Source organism: Rhinopithecus bieti, unplaced genomic scaffold (genome assembly GCF_001698545.2).
Source record: "Rhinopithecus bieti isolate Rb0 unplaced genomic scaffold, ASM169854v2 scaffold_17182, whole genome shotgun sequence".
Lineage (NCBI taxonomy): Eukaryota > Metazoa > Chordata > Mammalia > Primates > Cercopithecidae > Rhinopithecus > Rhinopithecus bieti.
The window spans coordinates 374,265-400,910 of record NW_016808817.1 but is presented as its reverse complement, the minus strand read 5'-3'; the positions used below and the strand labels follow the sequence as shown (position 1 = coordinate 400,910).

General features: G+C 37.6%; 2 protein-coding genes and 1 long non-coding RNA gene across 3 annotated transcripts in view; 1 reads left to right on the top strand and 2 right to left on the bottom strand.

Moving 5' to 3' along the window:
• LOC108538974 (uncharacterized) overlaps positions 1-15,014 on the top strand; it is a 42,974-nt gene extending 27,960 nt beyond the window's left edge. Inside the window, exon 4 of the long non-coding RNA XR_001888238.1 lies at positions 14,559-15,014. This is a non-coding gene — a long non-coding RNA (uncharacterized LOC108538974). The remainder of the gene's footprint in view (positions 1-14,558) is intronic.
• LOC108538971 (olfactory receptor 52H1-like) lies at positions 5,243-6,207 on the bottom strand. Its single transcript, XM_017887318.1, is given in 2 exon segments — positions 5,243-5,931; positions 5,934-6,207. Coding segments are annotated over 2 exon segments (963 nt in total).
• Positions 13,129-14,071, bottom strand: OR52H1 (olfactory receptor family 52 subfamily H member 1). Its single transcript, XM_017887319.1, is given in 2 exon segments — positions 13,129-13,369; positions 13,371-14,071. Coding segments are annotated over 2 exon segments (942 nt in total).
• Positions 15,015-26,646: the final 11,632 nt, after the last annotated feature.

The following is a 26,646-nucleotide window of genomic DNA, read 5'->3' as shown; positions in this document are numbered from 1 at the left end:
AGGAACTTGTTCATTGATTTTTACAATTTGTAGAATACCATATTAGATTCTGAGGATGAGAAGATAAAGTAAGTCACAGTTCCCCTATGGATAGAGTCTCTAGTATAAGAAATTGGGAATTTGCACAAAAGGAAGATACATAGGATAAGATCATTTGTGTGTTGTAAAGTTACCTACTGATTTTTAGATAATTACTATCTTTTAGTCCAAACCAGAACTTGTAATTTCATTCATGATCTAAGAATGGGACTGAAAATTTGCAATCTTCCTGACCAGAAAGAGTAATTGGCACCTAGGTCAGTAAATGTGAACTTGTGGGAAGCAAAACTGAGCCTAACCTGTTTTCTACTCCCATAAACCACAAAAATGCAGGAGGATTTTAAATGACAAACTGATGAGCTCAGGTTTAAACATAATGGGTCTGAGGTGAGAGTGACAGCAGTAATTAGTAAAGATACTAACATATTATTGTGAAGTATGTTCTTATACCTAGCTGGTTGAGGGATTTTTTTTTTTTTTTTTTTGTGAAGGGATGCTTAATTTTATCAAATGCTTTCTCTGAATCTGTTGAGATGATCATGTCATTTCTGTCCTTAATTCTGTTTATGTGATGAATCACCTTTATCATTTTGTGTATGTTGAAACATCATTGCATCCCAGGAATAGAACCTACTTGGTCATGATGTTTTATCTTTCTGATGTGCTGTTGGATTCATTTTGCTATTATTTAGGTGAGGATTTTTGTGTCTATGTTCATCAGAGATATTTACCTCAAAATAATAAAGGCTATATATGAAAAACCCATAGCCAACATCATACTGGACAGAGAAAATTTGAAAGCATTCCCTCTAAGACCTGGAACAAGACAATGATGCCAATTTTTACTACTCCTATTCAATATAGTACTGGAAGTCATAGTCAGAAAAATCAGTCAGGTGAAAGAAATAAAAGGTGTCCAAATCAGAAAGGAAGAAGTCAAATTATCTCGGTATGCTAACAACACGATTTTATATATAGAAAACCCCAAAATCCTGTCAAAACTCTAGATTTAATAAATGAATTCACTAAAGTTTCAAGATACAAACCAACATACAATAATCAGTAGCATTTCTATATACCAATAACAATAAAGCAGATAACCAAATCAAGAAGGCAATCTCACAGTAACTACCAAAAAATGTGCCTAGGAATACATTTAACCAAGGAGGTTAAATATCTCTACAAGAAGAACTACAAAGTACTGATGAAAGAAATTGTAGATGACACAAACAAATGAAAAAATAACCCATGGTCATGGATCAGAAGAATTAATGTTATTAGAATTGATGGATACACTAAAAGCCCATACTTCACCACTATGCAATATGTTGTAATAAAACTGCACTTGTACCCTTTAAATTTATACAAATAAAAAAGACACTAACATAGCAGCTAATATTAGAATAGCATTTTACAATCTACAAAGCACATTTATCCACATTTCTTAATCCTAGTCCTGATCCTATGAGCTGAGGAAGATCACATATAAAAACTAAAGTATAGCATAACCAGCAGAAAGTTTATATAGCCATAGAAATAAATAAACATTTCTGGGGAGGAGGGTAGAAAAATAATAGCAGATGATTGAGCCAGAGATAGAGGGTGAAAGGAGGAATGATGACTGTACAGACATCAGATTCTTTATCATTGGGGTTTCTTGGGATATTTGTCTTTCATGAGAGCCATTCATGTGTATTAGTGAAAATCATGGGTTTCAACACTTACCAGGATGAAAGGAGTGTGTACTTCTAAATTACCTCAGCTCTGGCTGGGCGCAGTGGCTCACTCCTGTAATCCCAGCACTTTGGGAGGCCAAGGCAGGCGGATCACAAGGTCAGGAGATCAAGACCATCCTGGCTAACATGGTGACACCCCGTCTCTACTAAAAATACAAAAAATTAGCCTGGCGCGGTGGCGGGCGCCTGTAGTCCCAGCTACTCGGGAGGCTGAGGCAGGAGAATGGCGTGAACCCTGAAGGCGGAGCTTGTAGTGAGCCGAGATCATGCCACTAATCTCCAGCCTGGGCAACAAAGCGAGATTCCATCTCAAAAAAAGAATTATCTCAACTCTGTATCGATTTATTTATTATTCCTTTCATAAACTTAAAAAATATTATCTCTTGGTCAATCCATGTTCTCAGCAACATGGAAATAACCAGAAGAGAATAACAGAATACTAGAAAATCTCCTGGTATCTGTGGCCAGTTTTGCAAGTTGGCACAGAAAGCAGAACTTTCATACAGTCAAATATGTCTTAATTTTAAGTAACTAGATTTCACACCGAAGTAGACAGTATAATAGTGGTTACCAGACTGGGGAGTGGACAGGAAAAGCAAAGATATTAGTCAGTGTTCAAAGTTTCAGTTAGTCTAGAGGAATACATTCTAGTGATCTATTGCACATCATGGTGATTATAATTAATAATAATGCATTGAATACTTCAAAATTTCTAAAAGAATAGATGTTAAATGCTCTTACCATAAAGAAATCATAAGTATATTAGGTGATGAATAAGTTAATTAGCCTGATTTAGTCATACAATTTATGTTTGTCAATTAAAAATTTAAAAATAACTGAAAGGTAAATTAATTAAAACTTTAAAACACAACTAGAGTTTATAGCAACCGTAAAAGTAGGCTCTGATCTTCCCAGATTTTTTTCCCTTCATTTGGAGTCTATTTTCATAAGCATGAGGCTGTGTTTAATGAGAATATCACTGAACTGGGGGTTAGCAGATTGTATTCCAGCTCCATATTAATAACTTCCTTGCTGTGTGTCTTGGGAAAGTTATTTGTACTTTTTGATCTTCAGTTTCCTCTTCTGAGACTGAGATTTGGATAGCTTCAGTTGCATAGGATCTGGCCCTAGCCCTGCGCATTCCTCATGTCCTATCCCCTCCCTGGATCACTCGGCTGCAGCCACTAGGACCTTATTTCTATCCTCAATTCATGTCAAGCTCTTTTCAGTCCTAGAGTATTTTCATTTGCTGTCCTCTCTGCCATTGTCCTTCAGGCCAGTTTTAATCCATCATCTTATCCAACTTTATTTTTTTCATTTGTTATATTAATATTTTTAAGCAATGAACTAATTTCTTTGTTTTATTGCTTATCACTCTCCCAAGAATACAAAATCCATGGAAGAAGGCAGAGATTCCTCATAATCCCAAATGCTTAGAACAATATCTAAAATATAGAAGGTCATCAATAAATAGTTTCCAAATGAATAGATGATTTTCTTTTTTATAATTTAACTTTTGTTTTTAAGTTCTGGGGTGCACGTGCAGGTTTGTTACTTTGGTAAACTTGTGTCATGGGGGTTTGTTGTACAGATTATTTCATCACCTAGATATTAAGCCTAGTATCCATTAGTTATTTTTCCTAATCCTCTCCTTTCTCTCATCCTCTACCCTTTGATAGGCCCCAGTGTGTGTTGTTCCCTCTGTGTGTCCATGTCTTCTCATCATTTCGCTCCCACTTATAAGTAAGAACACACAGTATTTGGTTTTCTGTTCCTGTGTTAGTTTGCTAAGGATAATGCCCTCCAGCTCCCTCATGTTCCTGCAAAGGACATGATCTCATCGTTTATTATGGCTACATAGTATTCCGTGGTGTATATGCACCACATTTTTTTATCCAATGTAACATTGGTGGGCATTTGGGTTGATTCCATGTCTTTACTATTGTAAATATTGATGCAATGAACATATGCATGCATATGTCTTTATAATAGAACCATTTATATTCCTTTTTATATACCCAGTAATGGAATTGCTGGGTCAAATGGTATTTCTGTCTTTAGGTCTTTGAGGAATTGCCACACTGTCTTCTACAATGGTTGAACTAATTTACACTACCACTCTCAGTGTATAAGTTTTCCTTTTTCTCCATAACCTCACCAGCATCTGTGTGTTTTTTTTTTTTTTTTCATGCTTTAGTAATAGCCAAAGAATGGATGATTTTCAAAATAGGATTTATTGGAGAAACTTTATTGTTCAAGTAGAATCTTACCTAAGTGCTTGATACACAAGCAAAACTAGATAATATCAGGTCTGCTGTGATTGTGGAAAAATAAGACAAGAAACTTCCTTCATCTAAGCCTTGAGATGCACCTTAAAGCAACCTCTCAGAATCCAGCTCTTTAGGATTGCCTCGGAAACCACTGGGATAGATCAACTCTACATTTCATAATAGTTTATGATTATGCTTCTAAGTTCCTTCTTTGATCTCAACACATAGTATTTTCTCAGTACCAATGCTTACAAAATTTGGATGCATTTTTCCATGGATGTGTTACTATATTGTGGTGTTCCCATCCTCATTCCCTCTCCTTGCTGTAAAATTGTGGCTTGCAATCAAGGAACTGCAGTATACAGAACAGAGTTCCACAGGTCCTCTAACTAGTGTGGTTACATTTGTACTTTAGTTTCTAAATGAGCTGGCTTGAAGTCTAATCTGTGTACTGTGGGAAGTCCAGCTCTTTACTCAAATCTCCAACTGTTTTCAGGGGTTATGTTCTCCCAGTACTACCTCTGTAGCTCACTTTCTCAATGTGTCTTGGGGCCTAGAAGCTACTCTCCTCTCCCAGCACCAAAGCCAGCAACCCTACCATTCATTGATCAATATGCTAATTCACTCATTCTCTTTATAGCACTGCTGATATAACATTATTTTAGCAGGCTTGTACTTAAGGCTCTTCAATTTTTCATATTGTGTGTGTATAGGGAGGAAACATTTAAAGGGAATTACAGTGAAACATAAAAGGAAGATAATTTGAATCAAATGTTATCATTAATGTCCTAAATATCCATCTGATAATCCTCTCAGTGAGAAATTTCTCACTGATCTTTTCACTTTTATTCTCTCTTCCCCAGTGTTTCTGTTTTACTTAACACACTCACTTATAATAGCTGTGCATCTCAATTTCCAAATTTTTATTTCTTTCTCAATTTAGAGTAATTTCACTCTCTGTTTTCATCTCCTTCTTCCTGATCATATTCTGTACAGCCCCCTATTTCACAAGCAAAGAAGTCATCAAGGATTTTTTTTATACATAGGACCATCATTTTCATACAGATCATGCCACATTCTTGGCACATGAAAGCAACTTCAGGTAGTTCTTGCTTTAAATAGCATTTGTCATTTCACTCTTTCTACATTTCTGTACACTATAAGGTTATCCTAGTTATTCCATTGCCCAGTAAAACATCATCCTGTATCCTTAGTAGAAAACAAAAGTATAACCTTATCTCTGATCTGCTTGGTCTTCACTCCGTAAACCATGGGGTTAAGTGCAGGTGGGATAACAATGTAGAGATTGGCAAACATGATGTGGAAGGTGTGAGAGACATTGTGTCCAAAGTGATGGGCAAGGATGGAGAAAAAGGCAGGCGTATAAAACATGAGGATGACACAGACATGAGAACCATAAGTGCCGAGGACTTTCTGGCGGACATCTTAGGAGCGAAGGCGAAAGACAGCACAGAGGATAAGGGCATAGGAAACAGCAATGAGAATCACATCTGAGATGACCATCATGATGGGAACACAAAAGCCATACCAGATGTTGATGGAGATACCAGCACAGGCGAGCCAGACAACGTCTATATGCTCACAGTATATGTGGGGTATGATGCGTGTCCTGCAGAAAGGCAGGCGCATCAGCAAGAATACATCTGGCAGGATGATGCAGAAGCTTCGAAAGGAGATGTCCATAGCAATCTTGATGATGGTCTTGGGAGTCAAGATGGTGGTATATCTCAAGGGAGAACAGATAGCTACATAGCGATCAAATGCCATGGCCATCAGAATGGCTGAATCCAGGACAAAGCTGTAGTGAAGGAAGAACATTTGTGTAAGGCATCCTGGGAATGTGATTTCACGAGCCCCCAGCCAAAGATACTGAGTGTTTTAGGCACACCAGCTGTGGACAAGGTGAGGTCAGTCATGGCCAGCAAGGAGAGAAAGAAGAACATGGGTTCATGAAGAGTATGCTCCACCGCAATGAGGTAGAGAAGGATGCAGTTTCCCACAACAGCTACAATACAGATGATACAGAAGGGAATTCCAATCCACACGTGGAATTGCTCCAGGCCTGGGATCCCTACCAGAATGAAGGGCCCTGGATTATAACTGCTCAGGTTGGAAATGATCATGGCAGATGCAGATGGCATAAATCTCAGCTCCTAAAGACAGAGGGTGAATAAGGATAGTTAGAGAAACTTGAGTAACTCTCAAACCTTCAACTAATTATCATCATGGCCTCCTGAAGGTAAAGTGACCATATAATTTGTCATCCAAAATAGAACCTGTTTGAAATCAACAAAGGTTAAAATTAGTAATAATGGTAGCAACATGCATAAACCAAGATTGTTCCAGATACAAGTAGATACATTATTAGTCTACCTGAAGAGAATCTTTTCTTTCTTCTGCCCCCCCCCCGCCCCAAGTAGTTTACACAGCTACTCCAGGAAGCCTTCCAGACTGGTTACACTCTTCATTGTACACTGTTCTCCCATACAAGTTAACAAAGTACAGAATACACTTTTTCATGGTGGATTATAGCTTATATGACCTTATGGACATCATTATTTAGAATCTGCTTGCTCTGTTATTGCCCTCAAGACAACTGTTTGCTTCTCTTAAAGCTACCTGATGACTGTGGCTCTTAGATTTGTAAGATCAGCACCCCTTTATTGCCATCTAAAAACCTAATTCAGTTCAGCAAACACCAGATGAGTTCCTACACTATGCTGGATAACATGTGTAAGCCAAATTTAAATTAGAAAAGTCCCTTATAGCTGAGGCTCACTAGCCTTTCTCCTCAAAAAAAAAAAAAAAAAAAAAAAAAAAAAAAAAAAAAAAAGTCAGTAGTTTTCCAACACTTTATATACTACACAAGTGTATAATATTCTAATAGTGTGGAATAGTGTGGACTTAGTGACACTATCAGTCAGGGTTTCTGTCCAAAGAAGGACTGTGTTTTTGTGAACATACATCTATTAGAGAGACACATCGACCCAAGCAAGACACATACTCTCTCAAACACAGACCCTTAATATTTACATTCTCAGGCATATCCGGACCTACACTTATATTTTGTCATATCATTTTGCCGCCATATATTTACCCATACATAATCTACACAATTATAAGCCCCTTCTCCTCCTGTCTTCCCCCCACACATGTGCTGAGAATATAAACAAAACGTTTCATAATTAGATTTTGTCATTGTCACAGGCTTTGTAAATTCCTAAAACCTCTCCACCGGTCCTATACCTTCTTCCTTCCCTAGTAATGCCTCTACCCACCCCTCATCAAACATCTGATTTCATTTACATAGAAAGATATTTTTTATGCGTATAGATACTTCTTATGCTTATAGATTCTCCTTTTGTGAGTAGAAAGACACTATATGTGTAAGTGCTACAGGTAATGAACCATACAGCAAGGCCAGGGGCTTCCAGAATCAGGACTAAAATGAGACTTGTGGTGGCCATATATGTCATATTCCTCACCTGAGAAGGCCAAGAATCATGTTTAAACGTATTCCTACTCCTGTATTTTATGTCCTTCTTGGGACCAGCTCATAATGCTTTCCATTCCTCAGATCAGAACTTATTTTCTTCACTCTTCTTTAGGTAAAAAGAGACACATGATGCTTTCTCTTTATTTCTTACCCTTCCTTATCTATAGGTAAAAACACCTTTCTCACAACAACTCAAACCCTCCTCTACGGTGTCTCCACATTCTAGATTCTGAGAACACAGTCCAGACTTCAGAGGATGAGTCACAGCTCAGCCCCCCATCTACTGAGGATTCAAGGCTTTCCTGCTCAGTCCACCTTCATCTTGATTCTCTTATCCACTGGGGCCATAGAATTCACCTGTTGCTAACACTAGAAACCTAACTAGGTTGTTCAGCCTTCATGTTGAAAACTCCTCTTCTATGCTGGTCGCATACTCAAACATCATGTGAAAACTCCTCTTCTATGCTACTCACATACTCAAACAACATGTGGCATCCGCATACTGAAACTATATGTTAATACTTTGAATCACAGCTCTCCCATCTTGTCTGAGGTCATCCTTTACTCATACATACGTGAGGAAAGGTTTTCTTGAGTTTTTGTATCTCCATGAACTCAAATACAACAGATGTTCATGAAGTCATCCAAAAGCATTCACAAACACACATGGGTGCACAGACAGTTAACTCTCAGGGCTCTCATTTAACAATCAGACAAATCCACAACGTGGAAAAATCTACAACAGTCTATTTTCTTTTTTCAAGTCAATGCCATTAAAGGGGAAAGGGGAATATTAGATAAGGAAAATCCATTTCCAGATTAAAGTACATTTAAGAGAAAAACAAATAAATGGAGTGTGGTTATTTATTTATTTACTTGAGACAGAGTCTCACTCTGTCACCCAGGCTGGAGTGCTGTGGCACGATCTCAGCTCACTGCAACCTCTGCCTGCCCGGTTCAAGCAATTCTCCTGCCTCAACTTCCCGAGTTGCTGGGATTACATGCGCCCGCCACCACCCCCAGCTAATTATTGTATTTTTAGTAGAGACGGGCTTTCACCATGTTGGCCAGGCTGGTCTCGAACTCCTGACCTCAGATGATCCACCCACCTCAGCCTCCCAAAGTACTGGGATTACAGGTGTGAGCCACCATGCTTGGCCTGCAGTGTAGTTCTTGATCGAATTCTGTTAAAACAAACCAGGTATTGAATTCAATTAATGAATAATTAGGGAAACTTAAATATGGACTAGTTATAGAGTGATATAAAGGAATTAGTGTTAATTTTATCAGTAAGAATTATTGTATTATGGTAGACACACACACATATACTCAGGCATCCACAGTATGTTAGCAAAATATTGGCACAGAGCATGTGCTCTGGAGCCTCAGAAAGCTAGGTTTCACAACTTAATCATGGTTCCACAATTTACTAGCTATGTGAATCTGGACAAGCTATTTAAACTATATGATATTTGGGTTCCTATGTTTTTAAAAGACATTAATAATTCTAATTTTTATAATTATTATTAGGACAAAATGATACACACTAAAAATTTTTTTTTTTTGAGACAGAGTCTTGCACTGTTGCCCAGGCTGGGGTGCAGTGGCACAATCTTGGCTCACTGCAACCTCCGTCTTCACGGTTCAAGTGATTCTCCTGTCTCAGCCTCCTGAGTAGCTGGGATTACAGGTGCCCACCACTATGCCGGCTATTTTTTTTGTATTTTTAGTAGAGACAGGGTTTCACTATGTTGGCCAGGCTGGTCTCAAACTCCTGACCTCGTGAACTGCCCACCTCATCCTCCCAAAGTGCTGGGAATACAGGCGTGAGCCACCACACCCGGCCGAAAAATATTCAATATAGTACCTGAAACATAGTAAGCATATAACAAGTTTTACTTCTTTATATTAGGTTATATTTATATCATTAGTATTATCATTAACAGTCAGACCACACAGTGGAGAAGAGAACAGAAATAGCAAGATGGATAAAAATTAACAAGAGCACCCCTGGGCATACACACATACCAGCACACTTAATTCTACATTTTAGGTTAGAGTTACGGACTCTAGTCATATGTCTTGAAACAGAAATTTCCTGACACTGTGGTCATATTTAACCCAACTGTGTAATTATCCATCTGTTCTGATCTTTTGATGCTTATTCAGTGGAGCATATACACAAGTATTGGAGATCAGGACCTCAGTGTATAAATGGGAGTTGCTCAGGGAAGAAAATTATAGTGCCCAGTCCATGGCCCCTAAGAAATAGAGCCCTGGCTTTTCACTCACTTTCTCTAAGTCTTGTCCCAATCAAAGCCCTTGAAACAGCCAATACTCACCAAATCTTGGGGATCAGGCCAAAGGGAAAGAAGAAAGAATGTGTTGACAAAACCTGCAAGAGAGCAGACACACCAACCAAAAACTAAAACTAAAACTAAAAATAAATAAGTGGAAGGAAAAGGAAGGACATTAGAGAGGTTGATTCCCTGTCCATTTATTTTCTCTGATCACTCACTGCTGTCTGTGGGGAAAAGGCAGGTAGTCAGGGGATTAGGGACTCTGACATGCCTTCTTCTCATCCTCAAGGGAAGAAAATGAAAAAGATTCTATTAACTTTGTTAATGTCTTTGAGTAAACACTGCCTTAGGGTACTTTATTTATTTGTTTATTTGTTTGTTTGTTTGTTTGTGGGCTGATGTGTATGTGAGTGGAAAGCCGTGTAGATGTGCCTGTCATATCACCCAGGTTTCAAGTTCATGCCCTCACTTACCAGATAAAGGACTTTGGTTACTTAATTTCCATTAAAAGGTGGTCATATTAGTACCTGTCTCTCAAGATTTTATAAGGATTGACAAATTAAGTAGGGTACTGCTTGTGACAATGTTTAACATATTGGCAAACTCATAGTGTAGACGAATAACCTAGGGCACCTGTTAAAATAAAAACTATATGGCCCACATGAAATAATCCTAACATTATCTTTTAAAAATTCTAGTGACTTTAGGGGTACAAGTGTTTTTTGATTACATGGCTGAATTGTATAATGGTGAAGTCTGGGTTTCTAGCGTACCTGTCAACCGTATTGTGTAGTGTGTACTCAATAGGTAATTCTTCACTCCTCACCCCTCTCCCAACCTCTCCTCTCCTGGGTCTCCAGTGTCCATTATACTACAATGTAAGCCCTTGCATACCCATAACTTAGCTTCCACTTATAATTTTTAAAAAATTAAACTTCATTAAAAAATTATAAAAACAATTTGAGCAAATAAAATATATTCTTATGGAAAATCTGTTAGGTCTACCTGCTGGTACTGTCAGGAATTTCTGGAAGTCCGGATATCAATTTTTACCTGAGAGGCTTTTATCCCACAATTCTGAAAGTCAAGTCAGTTTCTGTCAATGTTTGTCAAATGTTTGCTAAATATTGTTGGATGTGTTAATTAATAAAGATTGCCAAGAGTCCACTCAGTACTCTGAATGTTCTATTATATCTGGAATAAACCAGAACTAAAGAGATTAGCATTGTATTGGCTCCCGACAGAATTTTTACCTTCTGCTGAATAAAAATTGAGGTTACTTCACTTCTCTATACTAGGATAATGGACTGAAGAGTCACATGAACTTGTGTATTCTGTAAGAATTTCATTAATTGCGTCACTTACTGCCTATTCTAAGAGCTTTCTGAAGATATTTCTCTGTTCTTCATATCAAGAGTAGTTTTGCTTCTCTAACAATTAGCTATCATGAATGATTTAGCTAATCATGTTTAACTCTCACACGGACTGCTAGAAAGCTTACAGTTGAATTTCTGACTCACATGTAATAAGAGAACAAAAATTCATAGCAGGTGGAAAGTGTATTTTCAGCCTATTTTTTGTCTTAATTTTAAAATCTGTCTATTTTCTTTTTGCCGTTTCTATTTATACTTTGTAATATGCCACATAACAATGTATCTGAACAATGGTCCCATAAGATTACAATACCCTATTATAGAGTACCTTGTCTATGTTTAGACATGTTTAGATGCACAAATACCATTGTATTACACTTCCCTACAATACTCGGTATAGTAACATGATGTACAGTTTCGTAACCTAGGAGTTATAGAATATATTATATAGCCAAGGCTATATCACACAGATTTATGTAAGTACACTCTATGATATTTGCACAATAATAAAATCACCTAACAACACATTTATGAGACTGTAGCCTCATTGTTAAGTGGCACCTGACTATATTTTTATTTATGGTATGCAAAATACATCAAGTAATTTTGGAAACAATGCATGTAGGTATTGTCACACGTTAAGAGACAGAATATAAATTCAAACACAATTCTCTGCATCCAAAGGACATCCTTTTCTATTAAAACTATATGTTGAGAGCCATTGTAGAAATAAAAATTCAATGATATGTGAAAAGGGTAGTAGCACAGGGATGGCAAAGTAGTCTCAAGGTAAAGATACCATGAACAACTCTGACATTTTCAGTCAAGTGAAAGCAGTGAGGGTTTGAACTACTGGGGTAGGGGAGGAGGGTACCTACACTCAGCTGGGGAACCCAAGAGGCTATTTAGAAAAAAACTGCAGGTTTTGAGGATATATCAGATTTGAAGGGGAAATAAGACATTGACTATCATTACTACCTGGCAAACACCTAAAAATAATTATTACTGACCGAGAGACTGAATGATTCACTATGACCAAGTTATGCATATTGGATTTGAAGAGATAATGAATCATACAGAGGTACATTTTTGGCTTGTGACTACATCTCTATGAAGATACAAACATGAAAAAAAAAAATTGAGACCACTAGTGCTTCCAATTGGTCAAGTCTCAAACCCACTTCTTAGTCTGTATATGCTTTACCATTTTACTAGCCATAGGAATTTGCCTCCCTCCTTTTATTCCTTGTGGGAAACTCCACCCACCTACATCTCATTTGGCTTTCTCAAGGTTGAGTTAAACATTGAGTTTTATTGTTGCCTTATCCCTTTGCTTAATATAAACACCTGCACTCTTAAGTCAATAATTTATGATTATTTGCCATTTATTATTTGATAAACGTTGTATGTCCCTAGTGTGTGCTACATATTATACTTGATATTGTCTAGAAATTAATAGGTGTGAACAAAGTTAAAAACTCACAACCCTGCAGAATCATCAAAGAGGTAATTTACTGCCTTGCTATGGTGTATAAATAAACTACTATGATATATACATCTCAAAAACCATTGAGATTTGCCAATCATTACATTGTCTTCATTAAAAGTTTTATAATCACTTTAGAGCAATCATAAGGAATTACAAAAGTTCTTGTTTCTAGAAGTCAAAAAATATTTATTATTTCCTAGACTCAGAACTTACTTTGGTATAACTGGAATGATTCTGCCTCAAATCTGCCTCAAATTCTGCCTCAAATCACAAAGAAAGCAAAACTCAAGTTCTCGTTAATAAATTTTAGTCTGTCCTTTTTCTTGGGCCTCTGAACACAGGTTCAGTCTTTGACCCAATATACACTAGGAACTTGTCCCTACCTCCAAGAGCTCAGGCACCTATCACTGGGACCCCTTGGGAAAGAGCAGAAGAAGGATTCTGTTCCAGATCTGCTTGGTCTTTACTCCGTAGACAATAGGGTTGAGAGCAGGTGGGATGATTACGTAAGGGTTGGCAAACATCATATGAAAGGTATGAGGGACATTATGCCCAAAGCTATGGGCAAGGATGGAGAAGAATGCTGGTATATAGAATACGAGGATAACACAGACATGGGGACCACAGGTGCCAAGGGCCTTCTGCATCTTGGGAAGGGAGACAAAAGACAGCATAGAGGATGAGGGTGTAGGAGACAGCAATGAGGATCACATCTGTCATCACTGTCATGATAAGAATACAAAATCCATACCAGGTATTGATGGAGATATCAGCACAGGTGAGCTAGGCAACACCTATGTGCTCACACTATGTTTGAGAAATGGTATGTGTCCTGCAGAAGGGTAAATGATTCACAAGGAAAATACACAGGACAAAAACACAGAGACTTTGGAAACATATTCCCACAGCAATTTTGACAATGGTTTTGGGAGTCAGAATAGTAGTGTATCTCAAGGGTGAGCAAATGGCCATATAGCAGTCAAATGCCATGGCCAGCAGTATAGCTGAGTCCAACACAAAGCTATAGTGCAGAAAGAATAATTGGGTGAGACAGCCAGGAAAACTGATTGTTTGGGGACCAAACCAGAAGATGCTAAATGTTTTGGGGACACATAAAGTGGACAATATGAGGTCAGTAATGGCCAGCATGGAAAGGAAAAAGAACATGGGTGCATGAAGACTGTGCTCCACCATAATGAGGTAGAGAAGGATACTATTGGCCACGACAGTCACGAGATAGATAAAGCAGAATGGGATGCTGGTCCAGACGTGGTACTGCTCAAGTCCGGGGATGCCCAAAAGGGTGAAGGGGCCTGTACCATGGTCACTCACGTTGTACATGGTCATTAAGATCAATAACTTCTGTGTCCTAAAAACAAATTGTTTATAACGAACATGAGGAAATTGTATGGTAATTCTTCCTCCACCACTTCCTTGGGGCTGGTCCGCCTCTTTGCTCTCATTGATATTAAGAGCAATGTTCATCACTTGAAGAAAGACTCTCAGACCCAAAACTTCTGATACTAACCATCCAATTACTCTAGAATCTTCTTCAAACTGCATAAACTGCTATTCCCATTTTAATGACTGAGTTCTCCCTGGGTCAATGGAAGTTGCTGCTCTATAGATATGAGTATAGAGAAAAGTAGTCTAACTACATGCAGGGATAGAAAGAAACTGAAAAATACTGGATCACAGTTGGGAAAATTAGATAATTAACAATTACAGACTCCCACTACGTGCCAGGTTCTTGAAAAATATTATCTTATTTAGAACTACCTTCTGAGATATGTATTTTATCCCCTCATTTTTTTTTTTTTTTTTTTTTTTGCAGAAGCTGAAACTGAGACGTAATCTTACCTAACAACTCACCTTTAGTAACTAGCAGAGCCAAGGTCATTAGATTCCACAGCCACTACTCTTTCATGTTGCTGTTACACCAGGTGACTGCCTCAACTCACTGTGAGATGCCAAGAATTCAGAAGAGGCATGGAAGTGTAGCAAAGGATGTAAGGAAACGGATCACTGGAACTGTAATTTGTCCCGCACACTGACCCTATCCCAATTTCAATGACTGTTCTGATATCCCAGACGCTACACAGAGAGACTTAAGGCGTGTAGACCAAAATGTTCTCTGAGATTGTGATGTTTGATGCCTCCCATGTGAATGACATGAGAAAGGGTATGAGGCTCAATCTCAGTCCATCCTTAGGAATTAATGAGGGAATTTTGCTTAAGTATCAGAGAAAATTGGTTTGTGTGCTTTTTACAAATACAGAGGGGACCTCTAGTGGAAGAAAAATAGAATTTATATATTCTAAATCCTAGGTCAAGCTAAAAGCAAATAAACTTTATAACAAAAGCTAATATTTTTTGAAAACTTTAATATACTACATGAGACCACTTTTGTAATTTTCTTAACAATTCTATGAGACAGGTAATAATATTATCCACATTTTAAGGATGCAGAGAAAAGTAATTTGTCAAAAGCCACACAAGGAGGAAATAGTAGCACTGGGAATCAGACCCATGAGCCTTTTCCTAGACTCCTCTGTATATAACCAAAATTGTCTACAGACTCTGTGTGGCAAATAACACGCATAACATCTGTATAGCAAAATATACAAAATTAACCAATATATAGAAAACTAAAAATATAAAACAAGTTAACAACATAAAACCAAATACATCATTTATGCTTATAGATTGCTTGAATTCTTCTGTCAAAAAGCACAAAGATAAATACAGTTTAAAAATTCAATTATATGGCACATGAGAAAGATCTAAAACAAAATGATGCAGAAAGGATAAACAAGTGTGAATAAACAGGATAAAAAGGATAGACAAGTGTGTTTCAGACAAATTTAAATGTGATGGAAGCAAGTCTAGCAAAATGGAAAGCAGAAACTACGAAAGCATTAAATAGAAAAAAAGGTACTTTGCGCAGTTAAAAGGAACACTTCTTAATGAAGGTGTAAGTCATGCTATTTGTACACATCTCTTCTTAGCACTCTAGATACTGTTTCTTAGTGATAGTCAATTCATTTACCCACTTTTTAAATTTTTTATTATTTTTCATAGTTATCTTGTAATTCCTCTTGATTCTTTAAAGACATATGTCTAGACATTAACTGCAGTTTAAAATTCTTGTGACTCATCTACTCAAAACTTTGTTTCCAATGGATGAATTTATATGTTACTGAGGCACAATCACCTAATTCCAGGGTCATATATTTGAAGCACTGTAGTCCAAAATTGATCAACTTCATAAACCACAAATGTAGACACTGCACTTTGTATCTATTCAATCATGTGATTCAGTTATTACCAATTTGTCCTTGAAAAACTTGAAGCCCTCTAGAATGACTTTCTTACTACCATTCATTCAATGCCCAGGAGTCTTTACATTCTGCTCTGTTCAGGTTAAAATCCATAATTCATCATTTCAGCCACTCTCTTACCAACATTTTGCTTGCCCTTGTTCCACTGACCTTCCATCACATATGTATGATAAAACCCCCTGCATTATTCAACTAAATAAGTACCCTAGGTCGAAGAAAATAAGGAAACAAGCAAACTTCTTAACTAGATGTATTTGTGTTTCCATAATTTCATGATAATCAATGTTAAACTTAACTAGTGAACTATCCAGTGATCCAACAGCATAATCTTGCTCAGCTCCATCTCTATGACTCATTGTTTCCTACACTCCTCAGAGCATTCTCATCTCACTCCAACTCCCTTTCTCAACAGATAACCTTTCATTTTACTTCACAGAGAAATTAGGAACCATTAGGTATGAAATTATATAAGACTGAAACATCAGTCTTACATGGGAAAATTATTATTTTACAATTACCAAATATATGACAGTAATTTGATGAAATTCATTTTGTTATTAAAGGGAATGCTGAAAATTTTAGACTTTCATTAGAACCATTTTAATTAATATCCCCAACTTCTAGAGGAGTTTACTCAGTATCCTCTAATGAATAACTAAGAATCTCATGTTTTCTGTTGGACCAGCTCCAGGCTCATGAATCACCTGGAGCTGTCCTTTGATTTTTGAAAATAAGTTGGGCAATCTGCTGTTGATTACTATCACTTGAAATATTGGTGGGTGCCATAAATTGGCATAGCAGCGATTATGGAATTACATTTACCAAAGAATAGAAATATGTGCACAACAATATATGATTGTCCTTTATTCCATATTAAAACATTTTCCTAATTTTTTTAAAGAGCCAAGGCATTTTTCCTATTCACAAAGATCAACTTGGCAAATAATATCTTTGATGTGATGTCTGAAGCTTTTAAAATGGAAGAAGTTATGTATGTGAGCTCAGATTTCATAGACAAGCAACCGAGAAGTCTAGATCAAGATCTAGCTACCCACAGAGGATAAGATTTGAGAAGTACCCATAGAATCCCTGTCTTCTCTATCAAGAGCACTGATTCCTCAGACCACTTACTTGGGAGCATCTCTGATCTGGAGTCCTACTTTGAGTTAAAAGACTAGAGCACCCTCTTGAATAGACTCTATTAAAAGCCTGTGTCATTCAGGAGCCCCTGGATGCTGGCATTTTCATCAGGCATGGTTCTGTGAATTAGATAATTACAGCTGCAAAATGTCACTGGAGAAGACTCAGAGAGCAAGGTACAGAGGTGGGCATTATTCCTGGGAAAGGGCACAAGAAGGCTGAAAGTTGGAGAAATCTTACAGGGGACCTGTGGGAAAATTCAGATTCAGAGACTTGAAATCCTAGGTAAAGGTTACACTCTGAAATAAAGTTACTTACTTTACCTCCTGCCAACTTGGCTAGCCCACAATCTAGGTGGTTACAGTAACTTCTATGTGTCTGTATGTCCAAGTTCACCAGAATTGTTCTGCTTGCTACCTGTGCAATCTAGCTCACAAACTTCCATCCATTCCTTCAACCACAGATGGGAGACTCCCACTGCGCTGCAGGCAGGATGAGCCTGAGAGTGTTTATGGCTCCTAAGAAAGTCCCAACGGAGTGACCTCTGGGACTTGTTGCCTGCCCCTGCCTCCAGCTAAACGGCACACAGGGACAAGTGAGCAAAGAAGCCAACAGTAAACTTCTTTTCTGTTTAACTGGCAGTAACACCTTGAGTGTCTGTGTACTGAGCAGTGAGCCCCATAGAGGTGCCTAGCATGCAACATTAAAGGAAGCACTTGAAACCCTGAGAGTGAGTCCTTTGTTCCTTAAATGTTGCACTCTAGGCATTTCCCCTAATTCCAGCCCTGGAGGAAGCATTATTTAATTCTTCCATCTTAGCATGTATCTTCATCTCTGCCTGGACTACAGGGAAATTCTCAAACTTATTCTACTGTTTCTAAAACTTCATTTCAATTGCATCTTACTGCATTCCAATAGCAAATCTACACAGTAGCCGGAATGCACTTTTCAATATGTCAATTTCATTCTGTCACACTCTCAAGTAAAATCCTCCTTCAGCCCCCTCCCTCCCTTAGTCTTCAGGATAAGATTCAAGTTCTGAATCAGAAAGTAAAAGCCTTGTTTACTTCTCCAAACAAATCTTACCTTCCACTTCTTTTCTCTCAGTCTTAGCATATCTAGGGTGCTGTCCATACCAGGGTACATACAATTCCCCAAATCTCACAATATTCTCACTTAATCCTTCACGTTTGAAATAATGTCTTCTCTGCCTAGCATATTCCTATTCCTGTCATTTGCCTTGAGAATTTCTCTTTTTCCTTCAAAACACAGCTCCAATATAAGGTTCTTGACCATCCTGCCCTCTTTCCTAATTACATAGTAACTTCTCTGTGCCCACACAGATCTTTGTGCTTTTTGAGGTTACGTATTATTTGTCACTCTGCAGTGGAATTGCCTCCTTCTGTGTGTATTTCCCTACTAATCCGTGATCTCCTTGAGGACAGTTAAAAAAAAAAAAAAAAAAAAAAAGCCTTCGTCATATCTGCATCCACAGTGCTTGTTACACAGTAGAATAAAATATGAAATTAAATTAAAACTTAAAAATGGTCACTATGTAATGTACTAAACAATGTGCAAATTGCATTGCATATAACATTGCAATCAATCATCGAACCTGTGAGGTAGCATAGATCTTCACACACGCATGAGGAAACTGAATCCTGGAGTGATTAAATAAATTTTCCAATTTCATCCACAGAGAACTGATGAAGTTGGTGTATGGCAGCCAGGAGTCTCTGGCCTTCAACTCTTTTCTCGTAACCATCTATACTGTCCTGTAGACTGCCTCAACAAATGGTGGGTGGACAAATGCATACATACAAGAATAGCAAATTGGGACAGAGCAAGACTCTGTCTCAAAAATAATTTTTTTTTTAAAGTTAAATGTGAAACAGGAAAAGCCTCATCCTTTGTCTACAGCCAAGTCCTCCTATCACCTGCCTTCCTTCTTTTCCCACTGGGGACCACTTAGCTATAGTGAGTTGTCCTCCTGTAGCTTTTCCCTATCAGTGGTGTGTCACCCGCTCTGGATGGAGAATGACAAGACACTATTCAGCTGCTCTATCTGCACTGCTCCTATACCAAGTGGTGTGACTGACTGATGCCTCTTTGCACTTCCCATCCTTCAGAAACCCCTGTGAGGATTTTCAAAGAAATTTTACCTTGCTCCAGAACCATGGAAACTCTTTCTTCTCAGTTGTCTGTTCAGACTTTTGGCATCTTTTAGGGTATAGAGAAATTACTTTTGTGTTTGTCCTGTGTTGGGGATGTTTGCATTAATTTTGCCAAAAACTTGGGATGCTTGGCTAACAGCAAGCCTTGGAAATTGAATTTACAACTGCATAGATATTGAGAGAACTCCAGAGAGATTTACCTAACTTCAGAAGTGTGGAGACATTTCTGGGTTGTGAAGCTTGTGAGAATGGTCTTATTTTTTTTCTGGACTATTTATACCCTGTTAATGTCTAAGGAAACATTCTGAAAAGGAAGGAGGCATGTGTGTAGGGGTGGGTCTAGGGAATAGTCTTTCTGGCTTTTGTAAGCCTAGAAAATACATATTTCTTCATTCTTTGCTTATAATGCAAATATAACATGCTATTGTACATTTGACCTGGCCTGCATTGCATTGTCTCAGGAGTAAGAATCAGCTGTGGGGGACCATAAAGTTATTATTTTCTTTTTAAGTGAATAATAACAATGTCTCTGATCTGGAATAATTTGTGTGTTCCTTCAAAATGAAATTGATTAAATGAATCTTTAAAACACAATATAATTCAGTGCAAACTTCTAATGTAAATGATCTTCAACTTTCACATAATGCAACCCTGTATATTCTGAGTGACCATTGTCTCTATGCTAATTCCTGTCTCTTCTTCCCACTCTCCTTTCTTCTTTACTCCCTATAGTAATACAAAGCTATATACTTAAAAAGTTATATCTAAATCACAATAAAATAATGTGTTATCATACTACTCTCAAAAATAACGATCAAGTTTAGGAATATGAAAGGTCATTGGGGTAAAACTAACCAAGGGGACATAAAAATCAGAGTTCAAAAGAAAAGAGCCAGTGAAGTGGTTGAAGCTCAAGTGCAGACTTATAAGGCCTGCAGTCATGGCCTGAGCCACACTCAGACTTGTGAATTGGGCTTCAAGAGGACTATGGCCAGTGGTAAGCTGATGAATGCTTAACAGCCAATTTTGGGGGCTTGCTTGTAGAGTGGCTGATTGAGAAAATGTAGATATTTCCACTATAGCTGACTTCAAGCTACCAATTTGATGTTGACCTGCTTGCAAAATTCCTGAAAGTTAACATGGCTCTCATGAGCCAGTGGAAGCAGCCTCTAGCACATGACTCTTGTGACTCTAGTTAGACCTGACACACTGGGATTAGAATGATGTAACTCAAAAAGGATGTGACAGTGAAGTCTCTGGGCTACAGAAATCCTGACTCATTCTGAGGTAGAATAGTGAGTAGGTAAGAACAAAAATTTTGGAATGAAATTTGACTTATTGTCTATATATCATCATATATTTCTTGCATAATAATGAGCATCTTGTTTAACTTTTATTAAGGTAAGATTCACATGACATACAATTCTCCACTTTAAAGTATGTAATTTAGTAGCTTTTAGTACATTTCTAATGTGTAAACATCACCAAAGTCTAATTTCAGACCTTTTTATCACCCCAAAAAGAAACCCCATACTCACTAACTAGTCACTGTCCACTTCCTTTTCCTCCATTAACATACTTCCTGTCTCTACAAATTTATCTCTTCTAGACATTTAATGTAAATGAAATTACACAATATGTCAGTCATTTGTGTCTTGTGTCTTTCACTTAAAATATTTTCAAGATTCATTCATATTTCAGCATGTATTGAAACTTTATTCGTTTTTGTCGCTGAATATATTTTATTGTATAATTATACCACATTTATCAGTTGATATACATTTTACTTATTTTACTTCTATTTTTGGTACTATGAATAATGGTTTTATAAGCAACCATTTACAAGTTTTTATTTGAGCACCTGTCTCACTTCTCTTGGGTATATACCTAGGAGTAGAATTGCTAGGTCAAATGGTAACTCTACATTTAACTTTTTGAGGAACACCCAAACTGTTTTCCACAGAGGCAGCACCATTTTACATTCCCACTACCAATCTATCAGGGGTCTAATTTCTCCATGTCCTCACTTGTTATTTTCCTTTTCACATATATATGTATATATACACATATATATGGAAAATATGTATATATATATCACTGTCTTAGTGGATGTGAAGTAGGACAAAGTATTTTATGCAAAAGGATTACAAAATCATTTCCTCTTCTCCTCCTTGTTACCCAAGTTCAAGCTAAGCTTAATTTTCCAGAGCGAATAGCATGTATAAAGGTCCAAGTGGAAAGAAAACACACTTTGTTTGAAAAACTAAAAGAAATATGGTATGATTGTAACATAAGGGCATGTAAGAGTAAGAGAAAAGAAGGAGGTTGAGGCTAACGGACACCAAGCAATGACTGGTTGGCATCATCATACCATAAAAGGCTTTGAAAACATACATGTTAGGAAATTTTGATTTTATTCAAAGCAAATAGATCTACTGTTGAATGATTTAAAGCAGAAGAGTGAGTTGATCTAGGTTTGAGTTTAGTAAGACCATGATATTTTCTGAGTAGCAAATGGATGGGAGAGAAAAAAAGATTGGAGGTAGCAAATTCCTAAATTATGGTATTGAAAAACTTGGGAGGGAGGGACAATGGTGATCACATTTTAATGTGAAGTGTGTGGAAAAATTCAAAGCATATTTAGAAGACATCATAAATAATAAACATATTTTTAAATAATTAAAGAATTAAAGAAAATAAATGATATAAGAAAAACAGACGTTGACATGGAAAACTAGTTAAATTTTGTACTGTTTAATAAGAGAGAATTCAAGATGATTTGTGGATCATGAAGCAAGTAAGGAGAGAAGATGGTAATTTTTATTTGAACATGTTGATTTTGAAGTTTCAGTGGGAAACCTAAGAGTAGACATCAAATAGGAAGTTGGCTTTATGGGGCAGATAAGGAATTTGATGAGGAGCTTTAGACCTGGTAATTTTCAGCATAAAGATGGTTACTGAATTTATGAGCTTGCTATATCTTAAACACACTGAGCCTTACAAGCCTGTAAATTAGTTTTTTTCTTTATTTGAAAAAGAGAAAATTGAAACAAGATGACTAAAAGAAGGATAAAAGTTTCTGCATTTATTTATAATTTGAAATAAGCGACGCTTCATTTTAGGCCATAGAATGAGTGGTTCCCATATTTATGTTTTTGATGGTAGAAAATTAGAATGCTTCCATTTGATGCCTATTATTTTCTTGCAACTTGAATAATCCTTATCTCTCTTATCTCCTAATTCCTTTAATTGCACTAACGAGTTTCTCCAACAGCGCTGAAATCTTAAAATTCATAAAAATTGGATCTCTTATTGGAAGACTTTCTGCTAGTGATTTACATAAGAATTCTTTTAAGTTTTTCATAGCCCATTTCTCCATATTCTCATCCTCATATCACCGCATCCCTTTAAGAAAGAATAAAAGTATGACCTTGTTTCCAATCTGCTTTGTTTTTATTCCATAATTATGGAATTGAGTACAAGAGGGATTGCTCTATAGAGGCCCAAAAACGTGATGTAAAAAGTGCAAGAGATATTTTGGCAAAAGTAATGAGTAAGGGCAGAAAGCATGGTTGGTGTGTAAAATATGAGAATGACACTGACATGAGAACCACAGGTACTTAGGGCCTTCAGAAGGGCATCATTGGATGGAAGGTGGAAAACAGCATGAAGGATGAGGGTGTAGGAAATATCAGTGAGGGTCAGATCTGAGATAATAGTCATTACCAATATAGTAAAGTCATATCAGATGTTGATGGAGATATCAGCACAGGAAAGCAGGGCCACACCTATGTGCTCACAGTATGTGTTAGAATTAATGTGTGTTCTGCAGAAGGGCAAACACTTCCCCAGGAAATCAATGGGCAAAGTGTTATTAAACCTCCAGTCAGTGCTCACCACAATCTTGCCAAGTGTCTGAGGTGTCAAGTCACTGGTATATCTCAAAGGGAAACCAATGGTCAGGTAATGATGAAATGCCACACCCAACAAGATGGCCAAGTCCAGAAAAAAAGCTGAAGTGAAGCAGACCAAAATAAAACCTGGTGAAGCATCCAGGAAATATTATTTCCTGAGCCTTCAACTAGAATATCCCTAATGTTTTGGGGAAACGCATGATGTATAATATGAGGTTTGCAGAGACCAGTACAGAGAGGAAGAAAAACACGGGTTCATGGAGGTTGTGTTCCATTGTGGTAAGGTACAGAAGGATGCCATTCCCTGCAAGGGAGACAAGGTAACTGGTAAAGGAGAGAATTCCCATCCAGATGCAGAACTGCTCCAGCCCTGGGATCACCAACAGAATGAAGAGTCCTGGATTGAAGCTACTTAAATTCAATGTGGCCATCATGGTGATTGCCATTTGCTGAGGACAGAATGTCACATTTGATTCTGAGACTGACTGGCCTTGAATCCATTTAAGTCTTTTTATAACTTGAATCCCTTTGTCTTCATCATGTAACAAACACTAAGAAAAATACAATCTATCTCTTGTCATAATTTATCTTTTATCAAAGGCTTTATATCATTTATCAAAGGCTGACAAAAGGTATTAATTTAACTCACAATTTCCTGCCTATAGCCATTACCATAACCACCTTGTTAGTATATCAGGACCATGTCCCACCAGACCCGTAACCTGAGATAATACTGGCCCTTTGTTGTCAACTAAAATTCCAGGACTGTTTTTCTCTCACCAACTAATTCAGTCTGAGATTTCTCAAGGATGTAATCTGAGGGTTGACTATGACTCTTCCTCCTCCTTCAAACCCGATGTTTTATTTTCCTACTTCTGTGATTTTTCTTTTGGAACCCCTCTTTTATCTGCCTACTCCATTTCTTCACTACTGCCTCACCTGAACCTATCCTGATTATTAATTGGAGCTGTAGAATGAGAATGCTGATTCTTATTCTGGTTCTGTCAATATTTTGCAAACCTTTACCTAATTGTGCTACCTTATTTGTCCCTGAAAACAGGAAACTATCAAGTCACTCACAATCTTGTGTAAAAGCACATAACTATTCCCTTTATGCCTACAGAATACATTTTACTTCCCTGCTCAGCAGGCAATATCTTTCCTGTATTATATGGGTTCTACTGATATGAATGTGTCTAAAATTCTCCCCTAAAGCATACCCATATAGGACTTCATATATTCTCAATCATTCTTACATCTCACTGCTTATATTTTACTCCAAAAGTGCAATCTTACCTTCTCTCAATGTCTACATTCTACCCATTATTTATGATTCTTGAAAGTGCTAACGTCCTCTGAAAACCTTCTCCAGGATTACTTAATCACGTTTTGAAAAGGACTGACATATCTGTGGGAATCCAGAAGTTCAGGTGCTTGTGAAGAGCTGTGAGGAGGCCCTATTCTCTCACCTATTGCTGACCTTAATATACTGCAAAAGCAGGAAGTGGAGGCAAAGAAAGGGTTGTAAAGTGCACTGCTAAGTGTTTAATGTGTGCCTCAAAATGCCAATGAAGCCCTTCAGCAACCTGGGAGATTTATTGTTCACAAATATTTAAGAAAATCTCTGTCTGCTCATTAGCTGACCACTAAGATAACTGAGTAGAAAATTCGGTGGCTGTATGTGACAACCAATAAAACCTTTACAGAAATAGTACCAAAAGTATCACTTAAAAAAGAAAAGCCTACAATAATTAACAACAACAGCAAATCCTGGGAATAGAGGAGAATCTACTTTCCAGGGTTATCACTTTATATTATTTAAATTTTCCAGTTTTAACAAAAAAAAAATTATGAGACATTCAAAGATATAAGACATATGACCTACACACAGGAAAAAGAAAAGTCAACAAAATCTGTCCCTGAGAAAACCCAGATGTTTTATACAAAGACTAAATGAGCTGGCTTAAATATATTCAAAAGCTAAAGGAAATCATGACTATACAACTAAAGGAAAATATGAGAAAAGCATCACACCAAATATTAAATGTCAACAAACAGAATTTATAAAAAGAAACCAAAGAGACATTCTGGTGTTAAAAAATTGTAAAAACTGAAGGGTGGATGGCAAGATGGCTGAATAGTAACAGCTCTGGTTTGCAGCTCCCAGTGAGATCAATGTAGAAGGCAGGTGATTTCTGCATTTCTAACTGAGGCACCCGGCTCATCTCATTGGAACTGGTTAGACAGTGGGTGCATCCCACAGAGGGAAAACCGAAGCAGGGTAGGGCGTCACCTCATACAGGAAGCACAAGGAGTTGGTGAACTCCTTCCCCTAGCCAAGAGAAGCTGTGAGGGACGTGCCGTGAGGAACAGTGCATTTCACCCCAGATACTATGCTTTTCCCACAGTTTTTGCAACCCGCAGACCAGGAGATTCCCTTGGATGCCTACACCACCAGGGCCCTGGGTTTCTAGCACAAAACTGGGTGGCCGGTTGGGCAGACACTGAGCTAGTTGCAGGAAGATATGAAATGATATGAACAGACACTTCTCAAAAGAAGACATGCAGCCAACACACATATGAAAAAAAGCTCATCAACCCTGGTCATTAGAGAAATGCAATCAAAACCACAATGAGATACCATCCCACGCCAGTTAGAATGGTGATCATTAAAAAGGAAACAACAGATGCTGGAGAGGATGTGGAGAAATAGGAATGCTTTTACACTGTTGGTGGGAGTGTAAATTTGTTCAACCACTGTGCAAGACAATGTGGCGATTCCTCAAGGATCTAGAACCAGAAATACCATTTGACCCAGCAATCCCATTACTGAGTATAACCCCAAAGGATTATAAATCATCCTGCTATAAAGACACATGCACATGTATGTTTGTTGCAGCACTGTTCACAATAGCAAAGACTTGGAACCAACCCAAATGCCCATCAATGATAGACTGGATAAAGAAATTGTGACACATATACACCATGGAATACTATATAGCCATATAAAAGGATGAGTTCACGTCCTTTGCAGGGACATGGATGAAGCTGGAAACCATCATTCTGAGCAAACTAACATTGGAACAGAAAGTCAGACACCACATGTTTTCACTCATAAGTGGGAGCTGAACAATGAGAACACATGGACACAGGGAGGGAAACATCACAAACCAGGGCCTGTTGTGGGGTTGGGGGCTAGGGAAGGGACAACATTAGGAGAAATACCTAATGTAGATGATGGGTTGAAGGGTGCAGCGAACCACCATGGCACGTCTTATACCTATGTAACAAACCTGCACGTTCTGCACATGTATCTTAGAACTTCAAGTATAATGACAAAAAAAAAAAAAAAA